General features: G+C 50.5%; 1 protein-coding gene across 2 annotated transcripts in view; it reads left to right on the top strand.

Annotated features, from left to right (window-relative positions):
• Positions 1 to 18,591, top strand: part of CDIN1 (CDAN1 interacting nuclease 1) — a 682,509-nt gene extending 663,918 nt beyond the window's left edge. The window contains exon 12 of one of the 2 annotated variants that reach the window (XM_078661977.1): positions 18,098 to 18,591. In XM_078661977.1, the coding sequence (XP_078518103.1) occupies positions 18,098 to 18,278 (181 nt within the window). In that variant the 3' untranslated portion in view covers positions 18,279 to 18,591. The remainder of the gene's footprint in view (positions 1 to 18,097) is intronic. The other variant, XM_078661976.1, reaches the window with a different exon arrangement.
• The last annotated feature ends 4,515 nt before the right edge of the window (positions 18,592 to 23,106 follow it).

Consider the following 23,106-nt stretch of genomic DNA (forward strand, 5'->3'; position numbering starts at 1 on the left):
ATTAACAGCGACGGCTCCTCCTTAATGGCGGAGGAGTGTCGCCCCACTGCTCAAAGGCACCAGTTGAAAATAAAATGATAATAAAACAATTTAACATTTGAATCTCTGTGTGTGTGCCTTATTAGGGCGTTTGATTAAAAAAACTGTACTAAAGAGTCAAAAGACCAACCTCTCCCCTCCGTCCCTCAAAAATAGACATTATGTCTAAACCTAGCATAAGTGTGTAGAAGCTGCTTAATCTGCTCTTGTTTGTGTCCAATTGTGTTTGGGTTTCTGTTATGCACACTCTCTTGTGGCTGGTTACAGAAGGATTTTAAAGTTTGCAATAGCATTTTCAAGTGGTTTTACATTTGGGGCTTTACCTGCAGTGTGAACATGAACTGAAAAGTATGTATTGGGCCAGACTGCACCCAAGGATATTGTGAGCTGAGCAGTATCTCCCTTCCTCCTCAGCGCACAAGTTGCAGGCTAAGTGATAAGGCTGGCTCCTAGTCATCTGAACAGGCCTACCTTCTCCACTCACACCTTACAGAGACCCTTACGTTTAAGGTTACTTGATCTATAGAGCTAGGGTTTCTATTGGTTATAGGCCTTGGGGCTTGATTTCCTATTGGCTCCATAGCTAGGATTTCTATTGATTGTACGGGGTAGGGCCCTTCTTTCTATTAGCTTCTAGGGCTAGGTTCTCTATCGGTTGTAATGTGTAGGGCTTGACTTCCTATTGACTTCTAAGCATAAGTGAAGCAGACTGCCCATGTATGGAACACCACACGATTGTTGCAGAATTCTGCAATCCAGAGTGCCAAAACCAGAAACAACATGATCGCAATACTTATGCAACAAAATCTCCACAGAACTGATTTGAAAGATGGAAAATTACCTTAAAGAAAAACAGACAAAACCATCCCAACACATGACTCAACCAACATAGACCCGAAAGCAGTCTGCCACCTTATAGCATCTTTAAGGATATCATCCAAACAGTCAGTGCAGGGGAGGTAGCTATTTGCTTACTCAACAAGTAAGTCCCTCAAACTAGTCTCATTCCCACCCAAACTAACAACCACCTACATTATTGGACCACTTCTCAAAATGAAAAACCTTGACCCATCCAACTCAGCAAACTACAGGCCAATAGCAAAAGGGCCATTCTTAGGAAAAATATTTGAAAGAGCGGTCTGCACTCAACTTTCAACATTTACAGAAGAAAATGACTTCATTTCAGACCAACAGACTAGCTTCAGGCCAGAAAGAGGCAGAGTCACCCATCAGATCCACTTGGGATGATCTGAGCCTCAGAGTGGACAACAACAGAATAGCCACCCTATTGCGTCTGGAGTTACGAGCTGCTTCGACTCTGTCCACCACCATAAGTGACTATAAAGACATCATCATCTCAGAATACATGAAAATGCTCTAAAATGGATTGCTTCTTAGCTCGGAGATTGTCAAAGTGTAGTTTACCTACCACCATCGCACCCAACACTGTGGCGTTCCTCAGTGGTCCCACATATCCCCTCTATTATTCGATTTCTACCCAACGCCCCTACCAAACATGAATAAATCTTTCAACCTCACCTGTTAGAACTATGGAAGTGGCATGCAAATAATTCAAAAAAATGTAATGCTTATCCTGGAAGAGCCCTACAACTCAAACCTTAACAGCCTTTGTGCCATAAAAAGCATGAATTTCAGTTGTTACCACCTAAAGCTCCACACTGAAAAGATGGAAGTCTAGATATTGATGTCAATTCTATATAACTCTTCTGGCCCCCAGCATAACACTCAGTGGTCACCAGCCAGCTATAGCTCGATCATCTGACACTCACGTAAGACGTATATGCTACGGGTCTTGAGAATCACCCAAAACTGTACCAGCCAAGAAACCAGCCTTGACCAGCTGAACAGGCATGGAATAACTGAAGATATCTGTCGCAGTCTGGCCAAGCAGAGGGCTCAGATCTAGTCCAGCGCTGCTCATCCCCATTAGCCACACGCCATGGCCACTTCTTTCCATCTCACAGTGACATTCAGATATCGGGTGATAGTAACAAAGTCCTTCCCGGCTGATCTCCCCACTACTTCTCTCGCCAACCGTGCCAGCTCAGGACCTAAAACTTGAAACAAAATACCTCCAGTTGGACGACGCAGTGCAGTGACCAACTAAGTGGACTGTGATCATAAGAAGTGCCATATTGAGACCTGCAGAGCTGCTCAGAGCTGCCATCATCCTGAAAACCATGAAGTGTGCATCTGACTCTCGCGCCTCTTTGTCCACCACGCTGCTAAGTGATGCGCATGACACGATAACCGCACTTTAGGGGTCATCATGCACAGCAAGCAAACACTTCCAACATAGGATAAAAACACACAAAAAAACAGACAACACCCTTCCAACCTCACGTCCTATACAGCGTAGCATGCTACCAATGCAGGCATAGGGGGAAGTACACGCAATATAATTGCTGCACTACAATGTATTGATAAAAGCAGGGCACAAGTCCTAAACAAAGAAGTGGGGGGATGCTGACGTCACGACAGGAAGTGACGTCACGAAAGGTAGCGTGCACTCAGTTGCAGTTTATAGTTATCGAACTCCCGGTAAAATAAGTGGGGGACGCCGTCCACCCGCGTGGTACCCCGACTCGAGCCCTGGAAAAGCGAAGGAGAAAGCAAGAGCTACGCTTTGAACCCTCGGGCGCGGATGGACAGAGTTAGGCTGCACCAGATAAATGCAAACACAACCACCCATGGGCTGGAAACCCGCACCAGAAATGCAGGCTCTCCCTCCCTCCAGGCGGAAGTGATTAAAGAGGGTGCCAGCAAGCGATTCAAAGGTAAATAAACAAAAATAATGTTTATTTGGAGACAATTCAGGGATGCTTTGCATCTACCCTACCCTTCATTTGAGTGTTTGAAGAAGGCATTCTTGGGGAAGCCACATGCAAGGCTGGTCGATGCCGGGGAAGGGAGGCATGGCGCCCCTCTCTAGAACAAGCACATGGAGGCAGGGGGCACACAGGGGGCAGCACAGGAGCTGGCAAGAGGACTCTCATGTGCCAAAGAGAGCTCAGACCGGAGAAGCGAGGTTGTGCAAAACAAGCGAAAGGGCACACAGTGCCTCATAGATCAAATACTACTAATGAACAGATTCATGTCCTAAGTTTTAATTCTAGGATTATAAATAAATAAATAAAGAATGGTTGGGAGTTCAAGATGGCGGCCAGGTTCAGAAAGACAGGACATCTTCAAAGGGGAATGGGTGTCATCTTATTGACCGAGGGTCCGAAAGGGCAGTCGATTTGATATATGAAGGATTTCGAACCACACCCCAGGTCCCAACACGTACCAGGAGGCGAGACCAAAGAATATGAGCAGTAAAAGCCCAGAACGGACATGTTCTAATCAGGCCCGGCTCCAGGAATTTTTATTTGGGTGGGCCAAGGGTGCATTTGGGTGGGCCACTGCGGGCTCGATTTGTCGCATATATGTCTGGGCAGGCCTGCTTCAGAGCCCGCCTTTATCACTTCTTAGTCTTACAAGGCCCAGTAAGACGCACTCTTTTCCAAACCTCTTTCTATATATGATCACTCTCAAAAAAAAAAAATTCCATGTAATGTTCCTTTGAAAGGAAGAGGAGGTTTCTGAGGTGGGAGTATCAGGCAAGTGACACTTCTCAGGCTCCCTCTGTGCGAGCCTTCACGGAGAATCCCTCTTCATTACTACCTCGACCTGACCCCGGACTCTGCCACGCACTCCCTTACAGGTTTGATTATCCACTACTCCTCTCCAGTGCACCTTATCTCACAGCTAACCTTGGGCCCCAGCCCCATATCAGGCACCATTGGGCTCCACTTTCATTTTTCCGGGTAAAAACACTAGTAAAATCACCTTCAAACTTAAAATATTGAATGTAGCAGTAAATATAATTAGTACGCACTTTAAAGTATGTTCCACAGTAGCCCTTATGACCCGGCTGCTAAATAATAAACAACAGAAAGGCCATGACAGGGCTGGCTTTAGTGCTGATGCAAAAGTCTTTTTTGGTGCCACACCATTTACCTCTTTCTCCGTAAATACCTTTACAACCACCTTCCAACAGTGCCCGTCATCTCTCCGTAGCCCCCTCATTGACCACCTTCTCAAACTCCCTCACTGCCACCCTCCAACAAAGCCCCTCATCTCTTCGTAGCCCCTCCCCCTCATGACCTCCTCCTCAGACTCCTTCACTACCACCCTCCTCCAGTGCCCCTCATCTCTCTGTAGGTCCTCCCCCTCATGACCTCCTCCTCTGATTCCCTCACTGCCACCCTCCTCCAGCACCACTCATCTCTCCGTAGCCCTTCCCTCAAATGCATTTCATTTGTTGTATAGCGCTACTCATATCAGTGTAGGGTGTCACAGTACTTTACATCACGCACACATTATACAGAGACAATCAATCATGCAGGTATGTAAATCAGTCTGCAGGGAATGTCACATAAGCCATTGAGGATTACAAGGTGCAGGAATCACGTCATCCATACTGGTGGGCAGTATATTTTAAGAGGGTTTGGTCTGGGAAAAGACAACCGTAGGATTTAAAGAGTATTTCATGAGGGTCAGCTTTACTGATAATAAAAATGTATATCTTCCCAAAAATACTCATTTTGGCGACATTAGAATAATGAAAGACTGAGGAAGTTCTAACTATATCACAACAAAAAAAAGCAAAGTTCTAACTACCGTTCATGTTTATATGCAGCTCTTTGGTGACAGTTCATTGGTCACTGTTTTATGTTAGGGTTGTAACTTCTGAACTGCAAGTAACATAAGGATCTCTGTGAAAAAGGCAGTAACCCACTGAGCTTCCACATAAAATACAGTTCATCTGCATTTAAAAACGACTAACAGACAAATGATTGTTCTCCAACAGGATCATTAATCACCAGGGTTATCTGGGCATTTTCTATTGTCTTATTGTTGTCCTACGTCAGCCATGATAATGATAAAAATTGTTCAAATTAAGCAAACACTGACTTTATTTATTAACTGTACAATGAATTAAAATAATTAAAGTAAAAAACATAAAAGCAAACAGCTAAAAAATAACCACTGTAAAAAATATGAAGTCATCTAATAAAGTGTAGTTTCTGTGCCACGAAGTATTTATCCTGCTGGGCCTGTGCAGATTTTAAAAAGAAAAACAAATAGTAACACATTCTCTTACCTACTCCATAAAACAAACTTTGTGTCACAGCCTGATCTGATATGCAGCTGCAGGGGTCACGAAAGGTGAATAGGATTAAAGAAACTTTTTTCCTGCACCGCATAGAAAATGAAATATCTACACTGCCGAATAGTAGGCAAAGGTGACCGGTGTCGCCTTTCGCCAGTGGAGATGAATGGGTGAAAAAATTAAACAGAGGCTTGTTAACATATCAATGGTCTTTTAATGACCTGTAAAGTACACGGGTGCTGCTGCGATAATCTGAAATCTGTCTGTGTGTGCGCGCGCCAGGGAAGCTGTCTCAGCCCGGGCGCACACACACACAGACACCCTTTGAGGCCATTGCCGTTGCGTGCCTACCTTCAAGCCCTCACTGCGAGGGCCAAGGCTCCTGTTGGGTGGGCCAGGCTCATGTTTGGGTGGGCCCGGCCCACCCGGCCCACCCTCTAGAACCGGGCCTGGTTCTAATCCACTATGTTAAGTACAATACGTTTCTTACTAGAGACTGTCTTATCTTGATGTCGGGTTCAGTAACTGGCCGGGTCAGAGGGGCTCACAGAGGGACCAGTCATGGAAAAACGTGCGCGTGCGTGATTTCCTAGTGCCATGTGAAGTAAGCGGCCCTCCAGAAATAAAATAATAAATACGAAGTGAAGTCTTTACAGGGCCTGCAGCAATTGAGGTAGTGATCAGTTCTTGTTAAAGATTAATGAAAGGCTGGCATTGTTGACAAAGTCCGTCCCGACCTTCAGTGGGCAGCCCCCGGTGCCAGGCTGTGGCATCCCTGCGCCCAGGGCCTGCAGCAGGACTTACCCTGCCTGAAGCAGACTGCTCATCACAGCCCTCAGAGAGAAGCGACCCCTGCACTCACACTCTCCATGTGGTGACCTATCACCTTAGAAATGGAAAAGAGACTCTTGCTGCACTCACACTCTCCATGTGGTGACCTATCACCTTAGAAATGGAAAAGAGACTCTTACTGCTCTCACATTCTCCTCAGAAATGGAAAAGGGACTCTTGCTGCACTCACACTCTCCATGTGGTGACCTATCACCTCAGAAATGGAAAAGAGACTCTTACTGCTCTCACACTCTCCTCAGAAATGGAAAAGGGACTCTAGCTGCACTAACCTTCTCCATGTGGTGACCTCTCACCTCAGAAATGGACAAGGGACTCTTGCTGCTCTCACCTTCTCCATGTACAGACACTCTCCTCTGAAATAGCCACGGTTCTCATAGTGCGCTGTGCTGTTGCATCCAGGGAACACTTTGCTCAGAAGGCCTCAATCTTCACAGATGATGGCAGCGCTTCCTGTGTCCCCTTTGTATTTCCACCCAGAGATCTAGAAGCGGCCCCTGTTATATTTCTAGAATCTAGCCAGTAGATTTAGATCCCCCTGAGAAAAAGCGCGCACCGACTCCGCGAACCAATAGGCACGTTCTGAAGAAAGGCCGGAAGTACACAAAAAAGGTCTAGAGTCCTGAACAGCAATTCTGCCTAGCTAAGAGGATGACGTCACGAGCCAGGTCTATCACAACACTGCCCCTCCTCCGGTCCAACAATCCTACCGGTTGCAAAGCACTTTCTCTCCAAAGGGGTGAGACTGAGCGGGAATCTGATAGAAATGTTGATCCATCAGCGAGATCGCCAAAGACTAACCGAGATTAATGCAAGATCCAGTGACAGGCCCTCAACATGGTAGGTGGGGTTCCTACCATGTCCATGGTCCTGATGGTGCACAGGGGTTCGGATTCCAAAGCGCATAAGCGGTAGCTGGCATTTTCGAAATATAAACTGTGAGTAGCAAAATCACAACTCTCTTACTTAAAGCTTGAAAGGATTGCAATAACTCCAGTCTTACAGAGGTGAGTTTGTGTGGCCGAGCAATAATAACTTATTAAAATCATAAAGGTAGCAGTTAACTATTTCAAGGCGGCTAGCGTTGTCCATCCACTAGCCTGGGGCATTTTGCTTCTTTATTCATACACACTTTACTAATTTGTGAATATTACTTAATTTTCTAAGCAGTCACAGACCCCCTGACCAGGGGTCTGCAGACCACAGGTTAGAAGACTTGAAGGTTGAACCTGTATTCAGAGACGATCATGTCCCTCCTCTGTATGCAAGGTGAGCATGGCAATGTTTTTTGTAAGACCGATGCCATTTGCATGTGCATCTTTGCTTTCCTCAGCACTTAAGAAGCCATTAGATATAGGTGTTTTCTTCCTGTCTGCAAGGTACTGTTTGTTTGAGCGCGTTGATTTCTCTGCGCTCAAGGCGCCATTAGATATAGGTGTTTTCTTTCTGTCTGCAAGCTACTGTTTGTTTGAGCGCGTTGATTTATCTGCGCTCAAGATGGTATTAGATCTAGGTGTTTTTTTTTTCCATCTCAAAGTTACTGTTTGTTTGAGCGCGTTGATTTGTCTCCGCTCAAGATGCTATTACAGCTGGGTGTTTTCTTTCTGTCTGCAAGCTACTGTTTGTTGAGCATGTTTGCTTTTGTCTGCGCTTAAGATTCTATTTCTATTCTGTCTGCAAGCTACTGGTTGTTTGAGCCATTGGTTTGTCTGCGCTCAAGGTGCTATTAGATCTAGATGGGTTTTGTTCTCTCTCAAAAGCTACTGTGTTTCAGGGCGTTGATTTGTCTGCGTTGAAGATGCTCTTAGATTTGGGTGTTTTCTTTCTGTCTGCAAGCCACTGTTTGTTTGAGCGTGTTGATTTGTCTGTGCTCAAGATGATATTAGATCTAGGTGGTTTTTTTTTCCATCTCAAAGCTACTGTTTGTTTGAGCCCTTGGTTTGTCTGCGCTCAAGGTGCTATTAGATCTAGATGGGTTTTGTTCTCTCTCAAAGCTACTGTATTTCAGCGCATTGATTTGTCTCTGTTGAAGATGCTCTTAGATTTGGGTGTTTTCTTTCTGTCTGCAAGCTACTGTTTGAGTGTGCTTGCTTTTGATAGCGCTCAAGATTCTGTTTTATGCGGGTGTTTTCTTGTTCTGTATCCGAGATACTATATGGCTGAGCGCGTATGCTTTTGTCTGTGCTCAAGAAACTGTAGACAGAAAGAAAACATGTAGCTCTAACAGCATCGTGAGCGCAGACAGAGGCGAACGCGCCCAGCCAGACAGGTGTCCGTGTGACTGGACCTGTCCGTCTGCTGGACAAAGCTCCTTTCACCATGGGCGAGTGAGGCTGGCGGGCACGGGCCCGGAGAGCGTCCTTCCCGTGACATGTCGGTGAACTTGTGCCGGGACTTGGCACTCCCAGCAGCCCCCCTCTGCCCTGTTGTTGTTGGCAGGCCTCAGTCCCTGGCTGATCACGCCCGAGGGGGCTGGCAGCTTCTGACATTGAACTTGCACAAGTTTGGCTCTGTGCGCGCCCCCGCCGCCCCTCCCACCCCAAGCACGTGCTGATTTACGACTGTATTGTACATTTCCTGCGGGAGGTTACCAGAAGCAGGGTTACCTTTAATTAAGTGCTCTCTGCAGGGGGCGGGAGCCCTGCGAGTGGTGCAGAAAGTGATGGATGGTGATGACTTCTTTATTAACTTGCGGCCTCGGGCCTGCACTTCCTGTACGGCCCGTCACCCCGCGAGGCGCTTCCGGAGGGCCCCCTGGGGCTCTGTCGGGGCAGGGGCTGAAATAACCATGTTTTTATGTTGACAACTTTGGTTTTCGTGCAGGGGCTTCCTCCGAACCCAGGCTCTTGTGAATCACGTGGGTGAGGTCACGCTTGAGAAGGGCACGAGCCTGGTCGTGGTGAGGCTAATGTCAAGTGTGAGGTGCCTAGCCAGTGTGTCACGGGCCTAGTGGAGGGAAGGGAATGGGTCTCCCGTCTGTTGTTTGAATGATAGAATACAGCACGAATCAGGCTCCTGTGGCCCCTCAGGCCTCTGGGCCCGGTGCCACTGCACCTGCTGCACCAATGGAAGCTACACCCCTGATGAGCCTGCTGGCGAAACCCGAGGTTTAAGGACAGACAGATACCTCTGGAAGACCAGCTGGGCTAGTGTGGAGTCAGTGGCATGTTTGGGCGCAAAGCTTCCTGCAGGAGGCGCCACTGAATAGTTCAGTTGGGCTGGGGAAGAGACTGCTGGACGGCAGGTGGGGTATGATGTGAGGTCACCTACCTATCCCAGCTCTCCTGGCAGCAGCAGGGTGGGAGATGAATTCAACTGCCCCAGTTCTGCTGGCCGGGCAGTGGGATGAGAACACCTGATCTGCCCCAGCTCTCCTGGCACTGGGATGTGACCTCACCTACCCCAGCTCTCCTGGTAGTGGGATAACACCTCACCTACCCCAGCTCTCCTGGTAGTGGGATAACACCTCACCTACCCCAGCCCTCCTGGCAGTGGGATAACACCTCACCTACCCCAGCCCTCCTGGCAGTGGGATGATATGAACTCACCTACCCCAGCTTCCCGGGAAAGTGAGATATGACCTCACCTACCCCAGCGCTCATGGCCGTGAGATATGAACTCACCTACCCCAGCCCTCCTGGCAGTGGGATGATATGGACTCACCTACCCCAGCCCTCCTGACAGTGGGATGATAATACCTGATCCGCCCCAGCTCTCCTGGCTGTGGGATGATATCACCTCACCTACGCCAGCTCTCCTGGCAGTGGGATGAGATCACCTCACCTACGCCAGCTCTCATGGCAGTGGGATGAGATCACCTCACCTACCCCAGCACTCCCGGCAGTGGGATGATATCACCTCACCTACCCCAGCTCTCCTGGCAGTGGGATGAGATCACCTCACCTACGCCAGCTCTCATGGCAGTGGGATGATATCACCTCACCTACCCCAGCTCTCCTGGCAGTGGGATGATATCACCTCACCTATGCCAGCCCTCCTGGCAGTGGGATGATAGGAGCTCACCTGCGCCAGCTCTCCTGGCAGTGGGATATGACCTCCCCTACCCCAGCTCTCCCGGCCTGTCAGTGGGATGATGTGAGATCACTCTCCTTCCTTCTAGAGTAGGCTCTCTATGGACTGAGAACACAAGCATGTTGTATGAGGCTGGCTCCCTATATGCTGCACTAAAAAGAAGTACTCTGTGTAGAGAATCCAGTGAGTCCCCAGTTGACCGACAGGCAAAAGTAGATAATACGAACGCTTTATTTGTGGCAGTGTGGACGAGGAGTTAGGTTTATCAGAGGGTAGTGCTAAGCATTTGTTGTACTCACAGAGGCAATAAATAAGACCAACACTGAAAGAATTAATCCGAGACCAATTTTGAAAAATAACATTTATTTTTTAAATGTATTATCAAACTAAGAACTTCGTTCAGTGGTAAGTACTGTTTTTCTTATAAATTATCAAAGTTCGGAAAACAGTTTACCGTTGTGCGCAATTATGCACAATGGATTCCTGTGGAAGGAAAAAGCAGAAATGCATAGAAAATCAGGCAGACAGTTCTAGGGGTTCACCTTCTGGGTTCGGAGTGGTAGCAAGCCAAGGTCCAGTGTTCTACCAGCCGTCCATTGGGGGAGCCCTGGATTCGTCTGGGAGCAGAGTGCTGATGCCGCTGGTAGCTGGCGTGCTACGAAGAAGTGGGGTCACCTAGAAACAGGCTGCAGTATGGGACTTGTAGGCAAGTCAGAGAGCTCCCAAGCGGTGGCTCAGGTCACAAGGGCCTCAGCAGCGTGGGAACACCGCTGATTAGTCGTTACCCAGGCTGGGTGTAGAACAGGTAGGTCAGCCGGACTCTGTGCGCAAAGGTGGTCTACGCGGTCAGGAGCAGACAGCTGGCAGGGACGATTTCAGGACTGCTGGGCCACTCTGAGAGTGGGTCTCAGGGGTGCTGATGTCTTTCGATGGGTGCTTGCCTCCTCGGCAGTTGGAGTCCCGACTGGACTCTTTGTGGATTAGTACTGCACAGTTCCGGTCGGTCCTGGTGCCTCCACACTCTAGGGGAAGACTGATCTGACCATCCAGAGCATGCGTACCACTTCCTGGTCAGTTGCTGCTTCGGTCAAGCTGGTGAGAAGCAAGTTGGTTGATCGGACTCAGCAGTTTTCAGTGCCTACAAACTGCAGGGGAGTAGCTCCTCGTTTCCAAGGGAGTTCTTCGCAATTAATGAAGGCTGGTGGTCCTCTGGGGTTCTTGGAGGCCACACAGCAGCAGGATAAGATAGTTCACCTCGATTGTCGAGCCTTGAAGAGGCAGGCAGGGATTTGCCCCAAAACTCCACGGCAGGGTCTCAGGTCTCAAGTTTAGCAGCTCTTCTTTGTCCTTTTCTTCTTTAGGTCTGTCAAATCTGAAGTTCTGGGTCGAGGAGTGTCACCTAAATACTCAATTGTGGGGCATTAAGGGGAGTACCAGGTAGTAGGCAATAGTTTTCTGTATCCTAGGGTGACCACACCCTCTATATGACCACTTCCTGTGGGATGTGGGTATAACCCTGACCCTAATAGCCTAAATATTTCCAACACAAGATAGAGGATTCCAAAAAGTGGGGTCCTCATCAGCTGCCCCATCTTAGGGGTGGTGCTGGTTAGGTGTGGGCCAACCTCCTAATCTAACACATTTTCGCACCTGTCCTCTTGCTAAAAAGTGGGGTCTGGACTGGAGGGTGGCATCTTTCACTATCTGGGTCGCATTTCAAAGGCGGCAGGGCCTTTGCAGCTTCCCGCTCTGGGATGCCCATCCTGCTTAAGGAAGGTGTGAACACCTCTGCCCAGACCAGGCTTTGTCCTGACCCCCGAGAGGCCCTCACCTCAGGGGGTCAGAAACATGTCTAGTGATGGCAGGCTGGCAGAGACCAGCCAGTCAACTCCCTAGTAGTCGGTAGGTTTTCAGGGGGCACCTCAAAGGTGCTCTCTGTGTGCATTTATTAATACATCCGACACTGGCAGCAGTGCGGGTTTATTAAGACGAGATGTTTGGTACCAAACATCTTGGGGTACAGTGAAGCCATCATGGAGCTGGGGACTTCGTAGTGATGAGTGTCCAGCCCTTGTTCTCGGGATAGCTTCCATGTTCACTTACAATGTCTAAGCATGGACTTCGATATTGTGGGTCACATCTTCGCAGGCAGATGTTCATTTGGTCTGTAAGGCCTGCCATAGGGGTGTTTTATCTATATCTCATGCAGTGTCTGCAGGCATGGCACACAGGGCTGTGTGCCACGTCGTCTCTTCGGTTTTGTCTGCACCAAGCCACGGCAGTTTGCATGATCTTGGTGAGGGGTCCCCAGGGTGGCACAATTCGTGCTGCAACCCTAGTGGACTCCCTTCAGTCCCAATGCCCAAGTTACCAGGGGTATCATTTACTAGGGGGGCTGAAGTGCCAATTGTGGAACAGTTTAGGGGAAGAACACTGGTGCTGGGGACCTGATTAGCAGGAACCCGGCATACTCTCAGTCAAAGTTGCGCCAGAAACCAGGATGAAAGTGGAGGAGTACTGCAACGAAAAAACTGTTTGCTACACATGTGGATTGTATTGCTGCTCTTACTCCTTAGTCGTCTGTGCACCCGAGCAGCTCTGCACAGTACCACGGTCTTTACTGCAGGCAGCTTTTTGGGCTCGGCTTCATGAATCCCTCAAAGCCCCATTTCTGTGCCGATGCCTGAAGCAGATAGTACAGGTTGTGATGCATGAAGGGATAGTGCTGCAGATAGTACAGGTTGTGATGCATGAAGTGATACTGCTGCCTTTGGACATACATATGAGGAATCCTATTAATTAGATTTTTTCCTAGAGTGAGGGCGCTTAGAGAGTAATGAGATTAGAGGTGTGATACCTCGGGCGCAAAAAGGGACTTCCTCAGAGTGTACTACTCGGAGTAAGGAGTGTACATTCCCTTTTTGTCTTTATTAGGGTTAGGCGAGTGGAGAAGTGTGGCTCAATGGTTAGAGCGGCAGACCCTGATGCAGAGGTCTGGCTCAGGACCAGGGTTCAATTCCCGCCTCGGCGGGTCTTGGGCTCAATTTCCTCGGACCTGATAATTCTCGCCTCGGTTCCTATTCTAATCATGGGTCCCACTCTGCAACTCTGGGCAATAGCTTGCTTAATCTCCACAACGGCTCCAACAGCACTGGGGTGCCTGGCTTCAACTTGGGGTGCCCAGGAGTGGGCATTTCACAGGGAAAAGCCAGGAAGGGTTCCACAGCGGTATGAGTACAGCGCCAAGAAACCCCATGAGGTATAAGTGCGCTATACAAGTACAAATTCATTTAATTTCATTTCATGTTGTATATATTGTGTATATGTATTGTATCATATATATGAATGTGATTTATATGTGATTTTCAGTCATTGTTTGTGTCTTGTATATATCATGTTTAAAGTATGAGGAATTATTGATCTGATTTGTTTGTACTCAGCTCCGTCACATGACACGTGTATTTGTTGGAACCATGTATATGTAGATTTTCTAAATAATTGAAACGGCAGGGTAATTGATGGTGCCTTGAACGTGAATAAACGATTGATTGGTCCCCCCGTACTATTTCTTTTTGCTATACATCTTTGATGTTACATGCCCAGGTATAGGAGGGTGATTTGGGCATACCCCCTTGTTTGTATTTTGTAACTGGGACAGCAGCCGGCGTCATCCTTCAGCAAAGGAGTGCTGCTTCTCCCGGTGCTCTTTCTACAGCTTTTGCTGTTTTCATTGGTCTGGCAGCGGTAGGAAAGAAAACTAGTCTAAAAAAAATCCTTCAAACTAGTTAGTGCTTTGCCTGGTGGCAACAAGCCTCAGCGAGTCTTGCATCTTTCACACACCCCATTACAACAATGCATTCATTGGGACCCTTCATGTCCTGCAAGGGATGGAAGTCTGTACTAGAAAATGTTTCAGAGCAGCAATGGAAACGAAAAATGGTGCAACTGTTACTTGGAGTGTAATTTTCCCTTAAGGTTGTGGGTTCAGAAAAAGCAGATATACCCCTTCCACCTCATGCTCACCTGGTGCTCTTCCTCCTCGTCTAACACTCTTCCACCTCGTGCTCACTTGGTGCTCTTCCATCTCGTGCCCGCTGTCTGCTCTTCCACCTCGTGCCCGCTTTCTGCTCTTCCACCTCGTGCTCTCCAGGCGCTCTTCCATCTGGAGCTCACCTGGCGCTCTTCCACCTGGAGCTCACCTGGCGCTCTTTTACCTCATGCTCACCTGGCATTCTTCCACCTGCCGCTCATCCACCTCGTGACCACCTGGCGCTCTTCCACCTCGTGCTCGCCATCTACTCTTCCACCTTATGCTCGCCATCTACTCTTCCACCTTATGCTCTTCCACCTTATTCTCGCCTTCTGATCTTCCACCTCGTGCTCTTCCACCTCGTGCTCACTTGGTGCTCTTCCACCTCGTGCTCTTCTGGCCCTCTTCCGCTTCGTGCTATCCTGGCGCACTGCCACCTCATGCTCACCTGGAGCTCTTCCACCTCATGCTCACTAGACGCTCTTCCACCTCGTGCTCACTAGACGCTCTTCCACCTCATGCTCACTAGACACTCTTCCACCTCGTGCTCTCTTGGCACTCTTCCACCTCGTGCTCTACTGGCGCTCTTCCACCTCGTACTCTCCTGGTGCTCTTCCACCTCCTGCTCACTAGACGCTCTTTCACCTCGTGCTCTCTTGGCACTCTTCCACCTCGTGCTCTACTGGCGCTCTTCCACCTCGTGCTCTCCTGGTGCTCTTCCACCTTGTGCTCACTTGGTGCTCTTCCACCTCTTGCTCTTCTGGTGCTCTTCCACCTCGTGCTTTCCTGGCACACTACCGCCTCGTGCTTTCCTGACGCTCTTCCACCTAGTGTTCACTTGGTGCTCTTCCACCTCGTGCTTGCCGTCTGCTCTTCCACCTTGTGCTGTCGTGCTGGGTCTAAACTGGGGTGGTGTAGTGGAAAAGAAGGATGGATTTAACCCAGATCTCTTGACTGGGGGAGAGTGTTGGAATCATTCAGCATTCCGTCCAATATTTGTCGCAGTTACACTTTTCGTCCTAAGTGCAGTTACACTTTTTGCCCTAAGTGGGATGGGTATGCCAGACGTGGGTCCCTTGCTCACTGTGCCACTGGATTCAAGCTAGCCTGGCTGATGAAGGGTGACATACCCTGTACCTGGTCCCAGGATGCTTGTTTCCGGTCCAGGGAGGACCTGACCTGGCAGTTCAGTCTGGACTGTTCCCATGAGGCACAGGGTCAAGACTGATTTGCATATGACCGGGTCCAAACTGGGATGGCGTAGTGAGCAAAAGAACGATGGATTTAACCCAGATCTCTTGACTGGGGGTGAATGACTGAATCATTCAGCATTCCGTCCGTGACTGGTTTGTGATGGTAACTGACCCAGAGCCTGGTTTGTGATTGGCACTGAGCCGGGCCTGGTTTATGATTTGCACCGTGATTGGCACTGAGCCGCGGGGTAGTTTGTGATTGGCACTCAGCGGAGCCTGTTTTATGATTGGCCGTGGGCGGGCCTGGTTTGTGATTCGCACTGAGCTGCGGGTGGTTTGTGATTCGCACTGAGCTGCGGGTGGTTTGTGATTGGCACTGAGCTGCTGGGTGGTTTGTAGCTGGCAGTGAGCCTGGAGCCAGAGCCTGGTGTGTGGCTGGCAGTGAGTCGCAGGCTGGTATTTGATTGGCCCTGGGCTGGGTTTGTTGCCTATGAGCTGGTGGTGTGTCAGGCGCTATGTTTGTGACTGGCACTGAGCCGGGCCTGGTGTTTGGTTGGCGCTTGGTTTATTTGGTGAGAGTTGGTGGTGTGTCAGGCGCCATGGTTTAACCCTCTCCCTTGTATCCTGCAGGTTTGGGGTTTGTTTGGTGGGAGTTGGTGGTGTGTCAGGCGCCATGGTTTAACCCTCTTGCTTCTCTCCTGCAGGTTTGGGGTTTGTTTAGTGGTGGTGTGTCAGGCGCCATGCTTGAACCCTCTCCCTTCTCTCCTGCAGGTTTGGGGTTTGTTTCGTGGTGGTGTGTCAGGCGCCATTGTTTAATCCTCTGACTTCTATCCTGCTGGTTTGGGGTTAGTTTGGTGGGAGCTGGTGGTGTGTCAGGTGCCAGGGTTTAACCCTCTTTCTTCTCTCCTGCAGGTTTGGGGTTTGTTTGGTGGTGGTGCGTCAGGCGCCATGGTTTAACCCTCGCCCTTCTCTTATGCAGGTTTGGGGTTTGTTTAGTGGCGGTGTCAGGTGCCATGCTTGAACCGTCTCCCTTCTCTCCTGCAGGTTTAGGGTTTGTTTCTAATGGTGTGTCAGGTGCCAGGGTTTAACCCTCTCGCTTCTCTCCTGCAGGTTTGGGGTTTGTTTGGTGGTAGTGCGTCAGGCGCCATGGTTTAACCCTCGCCCTTCTCTTATGCAGGTTTGGGGTTTGTTTAGTGGCGGTGTCAGGTGCCATGCTTGAACCGTCTCCCTTCTCTCCTGCAGGTTTAGGGTTTGTTTCTAATGGTGTGTCAGGTGCCATGGTTTGACCCTCTCCCTTCTCTCCTGCAGGTTTGGGGTTTGTTTGATGGGAGTTGGTGGTGTCTCAGGCCCTGTGGTTTGACCCTCTCCCTTCTCTCCTGCAGGTTTGGGGTTTGTTTGATGGGAGTTGGTGGTGTCTCAGGCCCTGTGGTTTGACCCTCTCCCTTCTCTCCTGCAGGTTTGGGGTTTGTTTGATGGGAGTTGGTGGTGTCTCAGGCCCTGTGGTTTGACCCTCTCCCTTCTCTCCTGCAGGTTTTGGGTTTGTTTCTAATGGTGTGTCAGGCGCCATGGTTTGACCCTCTCCCTTCTCTCCTGCAGGTTTGGGGTTTGTTTAGTGGCGGTGCGTCAGGCGCCATGGTTTAACCCTCGCCCTTCTCTTATGCAGGTTTGGGGTTTGTTTGGTGGTGGTGCGTCAGGCGCCATGGTTTAACCCTCGCCCTTCTCTTATGCAGGTTTGGGGTTTGTTTAGTGGCGGTGCGTCAGGCGCCATGGTTTAACCCTCGCCCTTCTCTTATGCAGGTTTGGGGTTTGTTTGGTGGTGGTGCGTCAGGCGCCATGGTTTAACCCTCGCCCTTCTCTTATGCAGGTTTGGGGTTTGTTTAGTGGCGGTGCGTCAGGCGCCATGGTTTAACCCTCGCCCTTCTCTTATGCAGGTTTGGGGTTTGTTTAGTGGCGGTGCGTCAGGCGCCATGCTGTCTCCCTTCTCTCCTGCAGGTTTAGGGTTTGTTTCTAATGGTGTGTCAGGTGCCATGGTTTGACCCTCTCCCTTCTCTCCTGCAGGTTTGGGGTTTGTTTCTTGGTGGTGTCTCAGGCCCTGTGGTTTAACCCTCTCGCTTCTCTCCTTCGGGTTTGGGTTTTTTTTGTGGTGGTGTCTCAGGCCCTGTGGTTTAACCCTCTCGCTTCTCTCTGCAGGTTTGGGGTTTGTTTGGTTGTAGTGCTGTCTCAGGCCCTGTGGTTTAACCCTCTCGCTTCTCTCCTGCAGGTTTGGGGTTTGTTTCGGGGTGGTGTGTCTGGCGCCTTGTTTAACCCTCTCGCTTCTCTCCCGCAGGTTTAGGGTTTGTTTGTCAGGCCCCGTGGTTTAACCCTCTTGCTTCTCTCCTGCAGGTTTGGGGTTTGTTTGTCAGGCCCCGTGGTTTAACCCTCTCCCTTCTCTCCTGCAGGTTTGGGGGTTGTTTTGTAGTGGTGTCTCAGGCCCCGTGGTTTAACCCTCTCGCTTCTCCTGCAGGTTTGGGGTTTGTTTGGTGGGAGTTGGTGGTGTCTCAGGCCCCGTGGTTTAACCCTCTCCCTTCTCTCCCGCAGGTTTGTGGTTTGTTTGGTGGTGTCTCAGGCCCCGTGGTTTAACCCTCTCCCTTCTCTCCCGCAGGTTTGTGGTTTGTTTGGTGGTGTGTCAGGCGCCCTGGTTTAACCCTCTCGCTTCTCTCCTGCAGGTTTGGGGTTTGTTTGGAGTTGGTGGTGTCAGGCCCTGTCGTTTAACTCTCTCGTTTCTTCTCTCCGCAGGTTCGGCCCGGGGCTGGTCATCTACTGGTACGGCTTCATCGAGGAGCTGGACGTCCACCGGGACCGCGGCATCCTGCTGCAGGACCGCTTCCCCACCGACATCGTCACCCTGGGCTCCGGCAGGGCGGCCGCCCCGAGGCCCGGAGAGGGGGCGGATCCGGAAGCAATCCGGCCTTCCTGAGCCGCACTCGGCTGCCAAGAGCCGGCCTGAACTCGGGCTGAACCCCGCCGGGGTCACCAGCGCGCAGGTCGGCCAAACACCCCCGCCAGGGCCGCGCCCCATCATCATCACCCGCCCGGGGCCCGTGTGCAGAGCCGCCACCGCATCCTTCCGGACTCCACGTGCCTTCCTCCCCTGGCCCCCAGCAAGGAACAGATACCCCGGCTGAAGTGTGACCTCTCCTCTCTTCTAGACTCGTGCTAACCCTTTAGACAGGTCTTATGTGCTGCTTGGTCAGGCGTGGACCACGCGTGCTACCCTCGCATCCCAGCCCCGGGGCTCTGGCAGCGCTATCACCACAGGAGCTCCTTCAGTGCACCTCACACCTGCCTGGCTGTCCAGAGCGAAGACTCCCCCTGGCTCCGTTAGAGCACCTCACACATGCCTGTCTCAGAGCGGACACTCCCTGGCTCCATCAGAGCACCTCACACCTGACTGTCCCAGAGCGAAAACACCCCCTGGCTCCTCCAGTGCACCTCACACCTGCCTGGTTGTCCCAGAGCGAAAACATCCCCTGACCTCTCATGTGGCTCTTTCAGTGCACCTCACACATGCCCCTTGCTGTCTTAGCGCCCAGTCCTCGCATAGTTCTCTCAGAGCACCTCACCCCTTGCTGTCTTATACACTCAGTCCTCGCATAGTTCCTTCAGAGCACCTCACCCCTTGCTGTCTTATACGCTCAGTCCCTGCATAGTTTTTTTCGCCCCTTTCTGTCTCAGAGCTCAGTCCTCACATAGTTCTTTCAGAGCACCTTACCCCTTGCTGTCTCAGCGCTCAGTCCCTGCATAGTTTTTTTCGCCCCTTTCTGTCTCAGAGCTCAGTCCTCACATAGTTCTCTCAGAGCACCTCACCCCTTGCTGTCTTATCGCTCAGTCCTCACATAGTTCCTTCAGAGCACCTCACCCCTTGCTGTCTTATACACTCAGTCCTCGCATAGTTCCTTCAGAGCACCTCGCCCCTTGCTGTCTTATACGCTCAGTCCCTGCATAGTTTTTTTCGCCCCTTTCTGTCTCGGCGCTCAGTCCTCACATAGTTCTGTCAGCGCACCTCACCCCTTGCTGTCTCAGCGCTCAGTCCTCACATAGTTTCTTCAGAGTACCTCACCCATTGCTGTCTCAGCGCTCAGTCCTCGCATAGTTCTATCAGGGCACCTCACCCCTTGCTGTCTTAGCGCTCAGTCCACATATAGTTATTTCAGAGCACCTCACCCCTTGCTGTCTTATACGCTCAGTCCTCGCATAGTTCTTTCAGAGCACCTCACCACTTGCTGTCTTATACGCTCAGTCCTCGCATAGTTCTATCAGTGCACCTCACCCCTTGCTGTTAGCGCTCAGTCCCTACATAGTTCTTTTCACCCCTTGCTGTCTTAGCGCTCAGTCCACATATAGTTCTTTCAGTGCACCTCACCCCTTGCTGTCTTAGCGCTCAGTCCTCACATAGTTCTTTTAGTGCACCTCACCCCTTGCTGTCTTAGTGCTCAGTCCCTACATAGTTCTTTTCACCCCTTGCTGTCTTAGCGCTCAGTCCACATATAGTTCGTTCAGTGCACCTCACCCCTTGCTGTCTCAGCGCTCAGTCCTCGCATAGTTCTCTCAGAGCACCTCACCCCTTGCTGTCTTATCGCTCAGTCCTCACATAGTTCCTTCAGAGCACCTCACCCCTTGCTGTCTTATACACTCAGTCCTCGCATAGTTCCTTCAGAGCACCTCGCCCCTTGCTGTCTTATACGCTCAGTCCCTGCATAGTTTTTTTCGCCCCTTTCTGTCTCAGCGCTCAGTCCTCACATAGTTCTGTCAGCGCACCTCACCCCTTGCTGTCTTAGCGCTCAGTCCTCATAATTCCTTCAGAGTACCTCACCCATTGCTGTCTTATACGCTCAGTCCTCGCATAGTTCTTTCAGTGCACCTCACCCCTTGCTGTCTTAGCGCTCAGTCCTCGCATAGTTCTTTCAGTGCACCTCACCCCTTGCTGTCTTATACGCTCAGTCCTCGCATAGTTCTTTCAGAGCACCTCACCACTTGCTGTCTTATACGCTCAGTCCTCGCATAGTTCTATCAGTGCACCTCACCCCTTGCTGTCTTAGTGCTCAGTCCCTACATAGTTCTTTTCACCCCTTGCTGTCTTAGCGCTCAGTCCACATATAGTTCGTTCAGTGCACCTCACCCCTTGCTGTCTCAGCGCTCAGTCCTCACATAGTTCTGTCAGCGCACCTCACCCCTTGCTGTCTTAGCGCTCAGTCCTCATAATTCCTTCAGAGTACCTCACCCATTGCTGTCTTATACGCTCAGTCCTCGCATAGTTCTTTCAGTGCACCTCACCCCTTGCTGTCTTAGCGCTCAGTCCTCGCATAGTTCTTTCAGTGCACCTCACCCCTTGCTGTCTTAGCGCTCAGTCCACATATAGTTATTTCAGAGCACCTCACCCCTTGCTGTCTTAGCGCTCAGTCCACATATAGTTATTTCAGAGCACCTCACCCCTTGCTGTCTTAGCGCTCAGTCCACATATAGTTATTTCAGTGCACCTCACCCCTTGCTGTCTTAGCGCTCAGTCCACATATAGTTATTTCAGAGCACCTCACCCCTTGCTGTCTTATACGCTCAGTCCTCGCATAGTTCTTTCAGAGCACCTCACCACTTGCTGTCTTATACGCTCAGTCCTCGCATAGTTCTATCAGTGCACCTCACCCCTTGCTGTTAGCGCTCAGTCCCTACATAGTTCTTTTCACCCCTTGCTGTCTTAGCGCTCAGTCCTCACATAGTCAGTTCAGTGCACCTCACCCCTTGCTGTCTTAGTGCTCAGTCCCTACATAGTTCTTTTCAACCCTTGCTGTCTTAGCGCTCAGTCCACATATAGTTCTTTCAGTGCACCTCACCCCTTGCTGTCTTAGCGCTCAGTCCTCATATAGTTCTTTCAGTGCACCTCACCCCTTGCTGTCTTAGTGCTCAGTCCCTACATAGTTCTTTTCACCCCTTGCTGTCTTAGCGCTCAGTCCACATATAGTTCTTTTAGTGCACCTCACCCCTTGCTGTCTTAGCGCTCAGTCCCTACTTAGTTCTTTTCACCCCTTGCTGTCTTAGCGTTCAGTCCCTACATAGTTCTTTTCACCCCATGCTGTCTTAGCGCTCAGTCCTCGCATAGTTCTTTCAGAGCACCTCACCCCTTGCTGTCTTAGCGCTCAGTTCTCATAGTTCTTCCAGAGCGCATCACCCCTTGCTGTCTTAACGCTCAGTCCTCGCATAGTTCCTTCAGATCACCTCACCCCTTGCTTATCTTGCGCTCAATCCTCGCATAGTTCTTTCAGAGCACCTCACCCCTTGCTGTCTTAGCATTCAGTCCTCGCATAGTTCTTCCAGATCTCCTCACCCCTTGCTGTCTTAGCGCTCAGTCCTCGCATAGTTCTTTCAGTGCACCTCACCCCTTGCTGTCTTAGCGTTCAGTCCTCGCATAGTTCTTCCAGAGCTCCTCACCCCTTGCTGTCTTAGCGTTCAGTCCTCGCATAGTTCTTCCAGAGCTCCTCACCACTTGCTGTCTTAGCGCTCAGTCCTCACATAGTTCTGTCAGCGCACCTCACCCCTTGCTTATCCTGCGCTCAGTCCTCATGTGGCTCTCTCAGTGCACCTCACCCTTTGCTGTCTTAGCGCTCAGTCCTCGCATAGTTCCTTCAGAGCACCTCGCCCCTTGCGCTCAGTCCTCATAGTTCTTTCAGTACACCTCGCCCCTTGCTGTCTTAGCGCTCAGTCCTCACAGTTCTGTCAGCGGTGCTCACCCCTTGCTGTCTTAGCGCTCAGTCCTCGCATAGTTCCTTCAGAGCACCTCGCCCCTTGCTGTCTTAGCGCTCAGTCCTCACACAGTTCTTCCAGAGCACCTCACCCCTTGCTGTCTTAGCGCTCAGTCCTCACATAGTTCTGTCAGCGCACCTCACCCCTTGTTTATCCTGCGCTCAGTCCTCGCATAGTTCCTTCAGAGCACCTCCCCCCTTGCTGTCTTAGCGCTCAGCCCTCATAGTTCTTTCAGAGCACCTCACCCCTTGCTGTCTTAGCACTCAATCCTCATACTTCTTTCAGAGCCCCTCACTCCTTGCTTATCCTACGCTCAGTCCCCATAGTTCTTTCAGAGCACCTCACCCCTTGCTGTCTTAGCGCTCAGTCCTCACAGTTCTGTCAGCGGAGCTCACCCCTTGCTGTCTTAGCGCTCAGTCCTCACACAGTTCTTCCAGAGCACCTCACCCCTTGCCGTTTTAGCGCTCAGTCCTCACATAGTTCCTTCAGAGCACCTCACCCCTTGCTGTCTTAACGCTCAGTCCTCATAATTCTTTCAGTGCACCTCACCCCTTGCTGTCTTAGCGCTCAGTCCACATATAGTTCTTTCAGTGCACCTCACCCCTTGCTGTCTTAGCGCTCAGTCCACATATAGTTCTTTCAGTGCACCTCACCCCTTGCTGTCTTAGTGCTCAGTCCTCAGTTCTTTTAGTGTACCTCACCCCTTGCTTATCCTGTGCTCAGTCCCTACATAGTTCTTTTCATCCCTTGCCGTTTTAGCGCTCAGTCCTCATAATTCTTTCAGAGCACCTCACCCCTTGCGGTCTTAGCGCTCAGTCCTCATAATTCTTTCAGTGTACCTCACCCCTTGCTTATCCTGTGCTCAGTCCTCATAGTTCTTCCAGAGCACCCCTGGGCTCTGCTGCTTCGACACAAAAATGTCCTTGATTCTCCAATCTGAGCCCCTCTTGCTGGGGCGCCCCACCACGGTAGCCCATCGCTGCATACACCTCCTCGGGGTGTCAGACCTC

The sequence above is a fragment of the Lissotriton helveticus genome, chromosome 9, assembly GCF_964261635.1.
Source record: "Lissotriton helveticus chromosome 9, aLisHel1.1, whole genome shotgun sequence".
Lineage (NCBI taxonomy): Eukaryota > Metazoa > Chordata > Amphibia > Caudata > Salamandridae > Lissotriton > Lissotriton helveticus.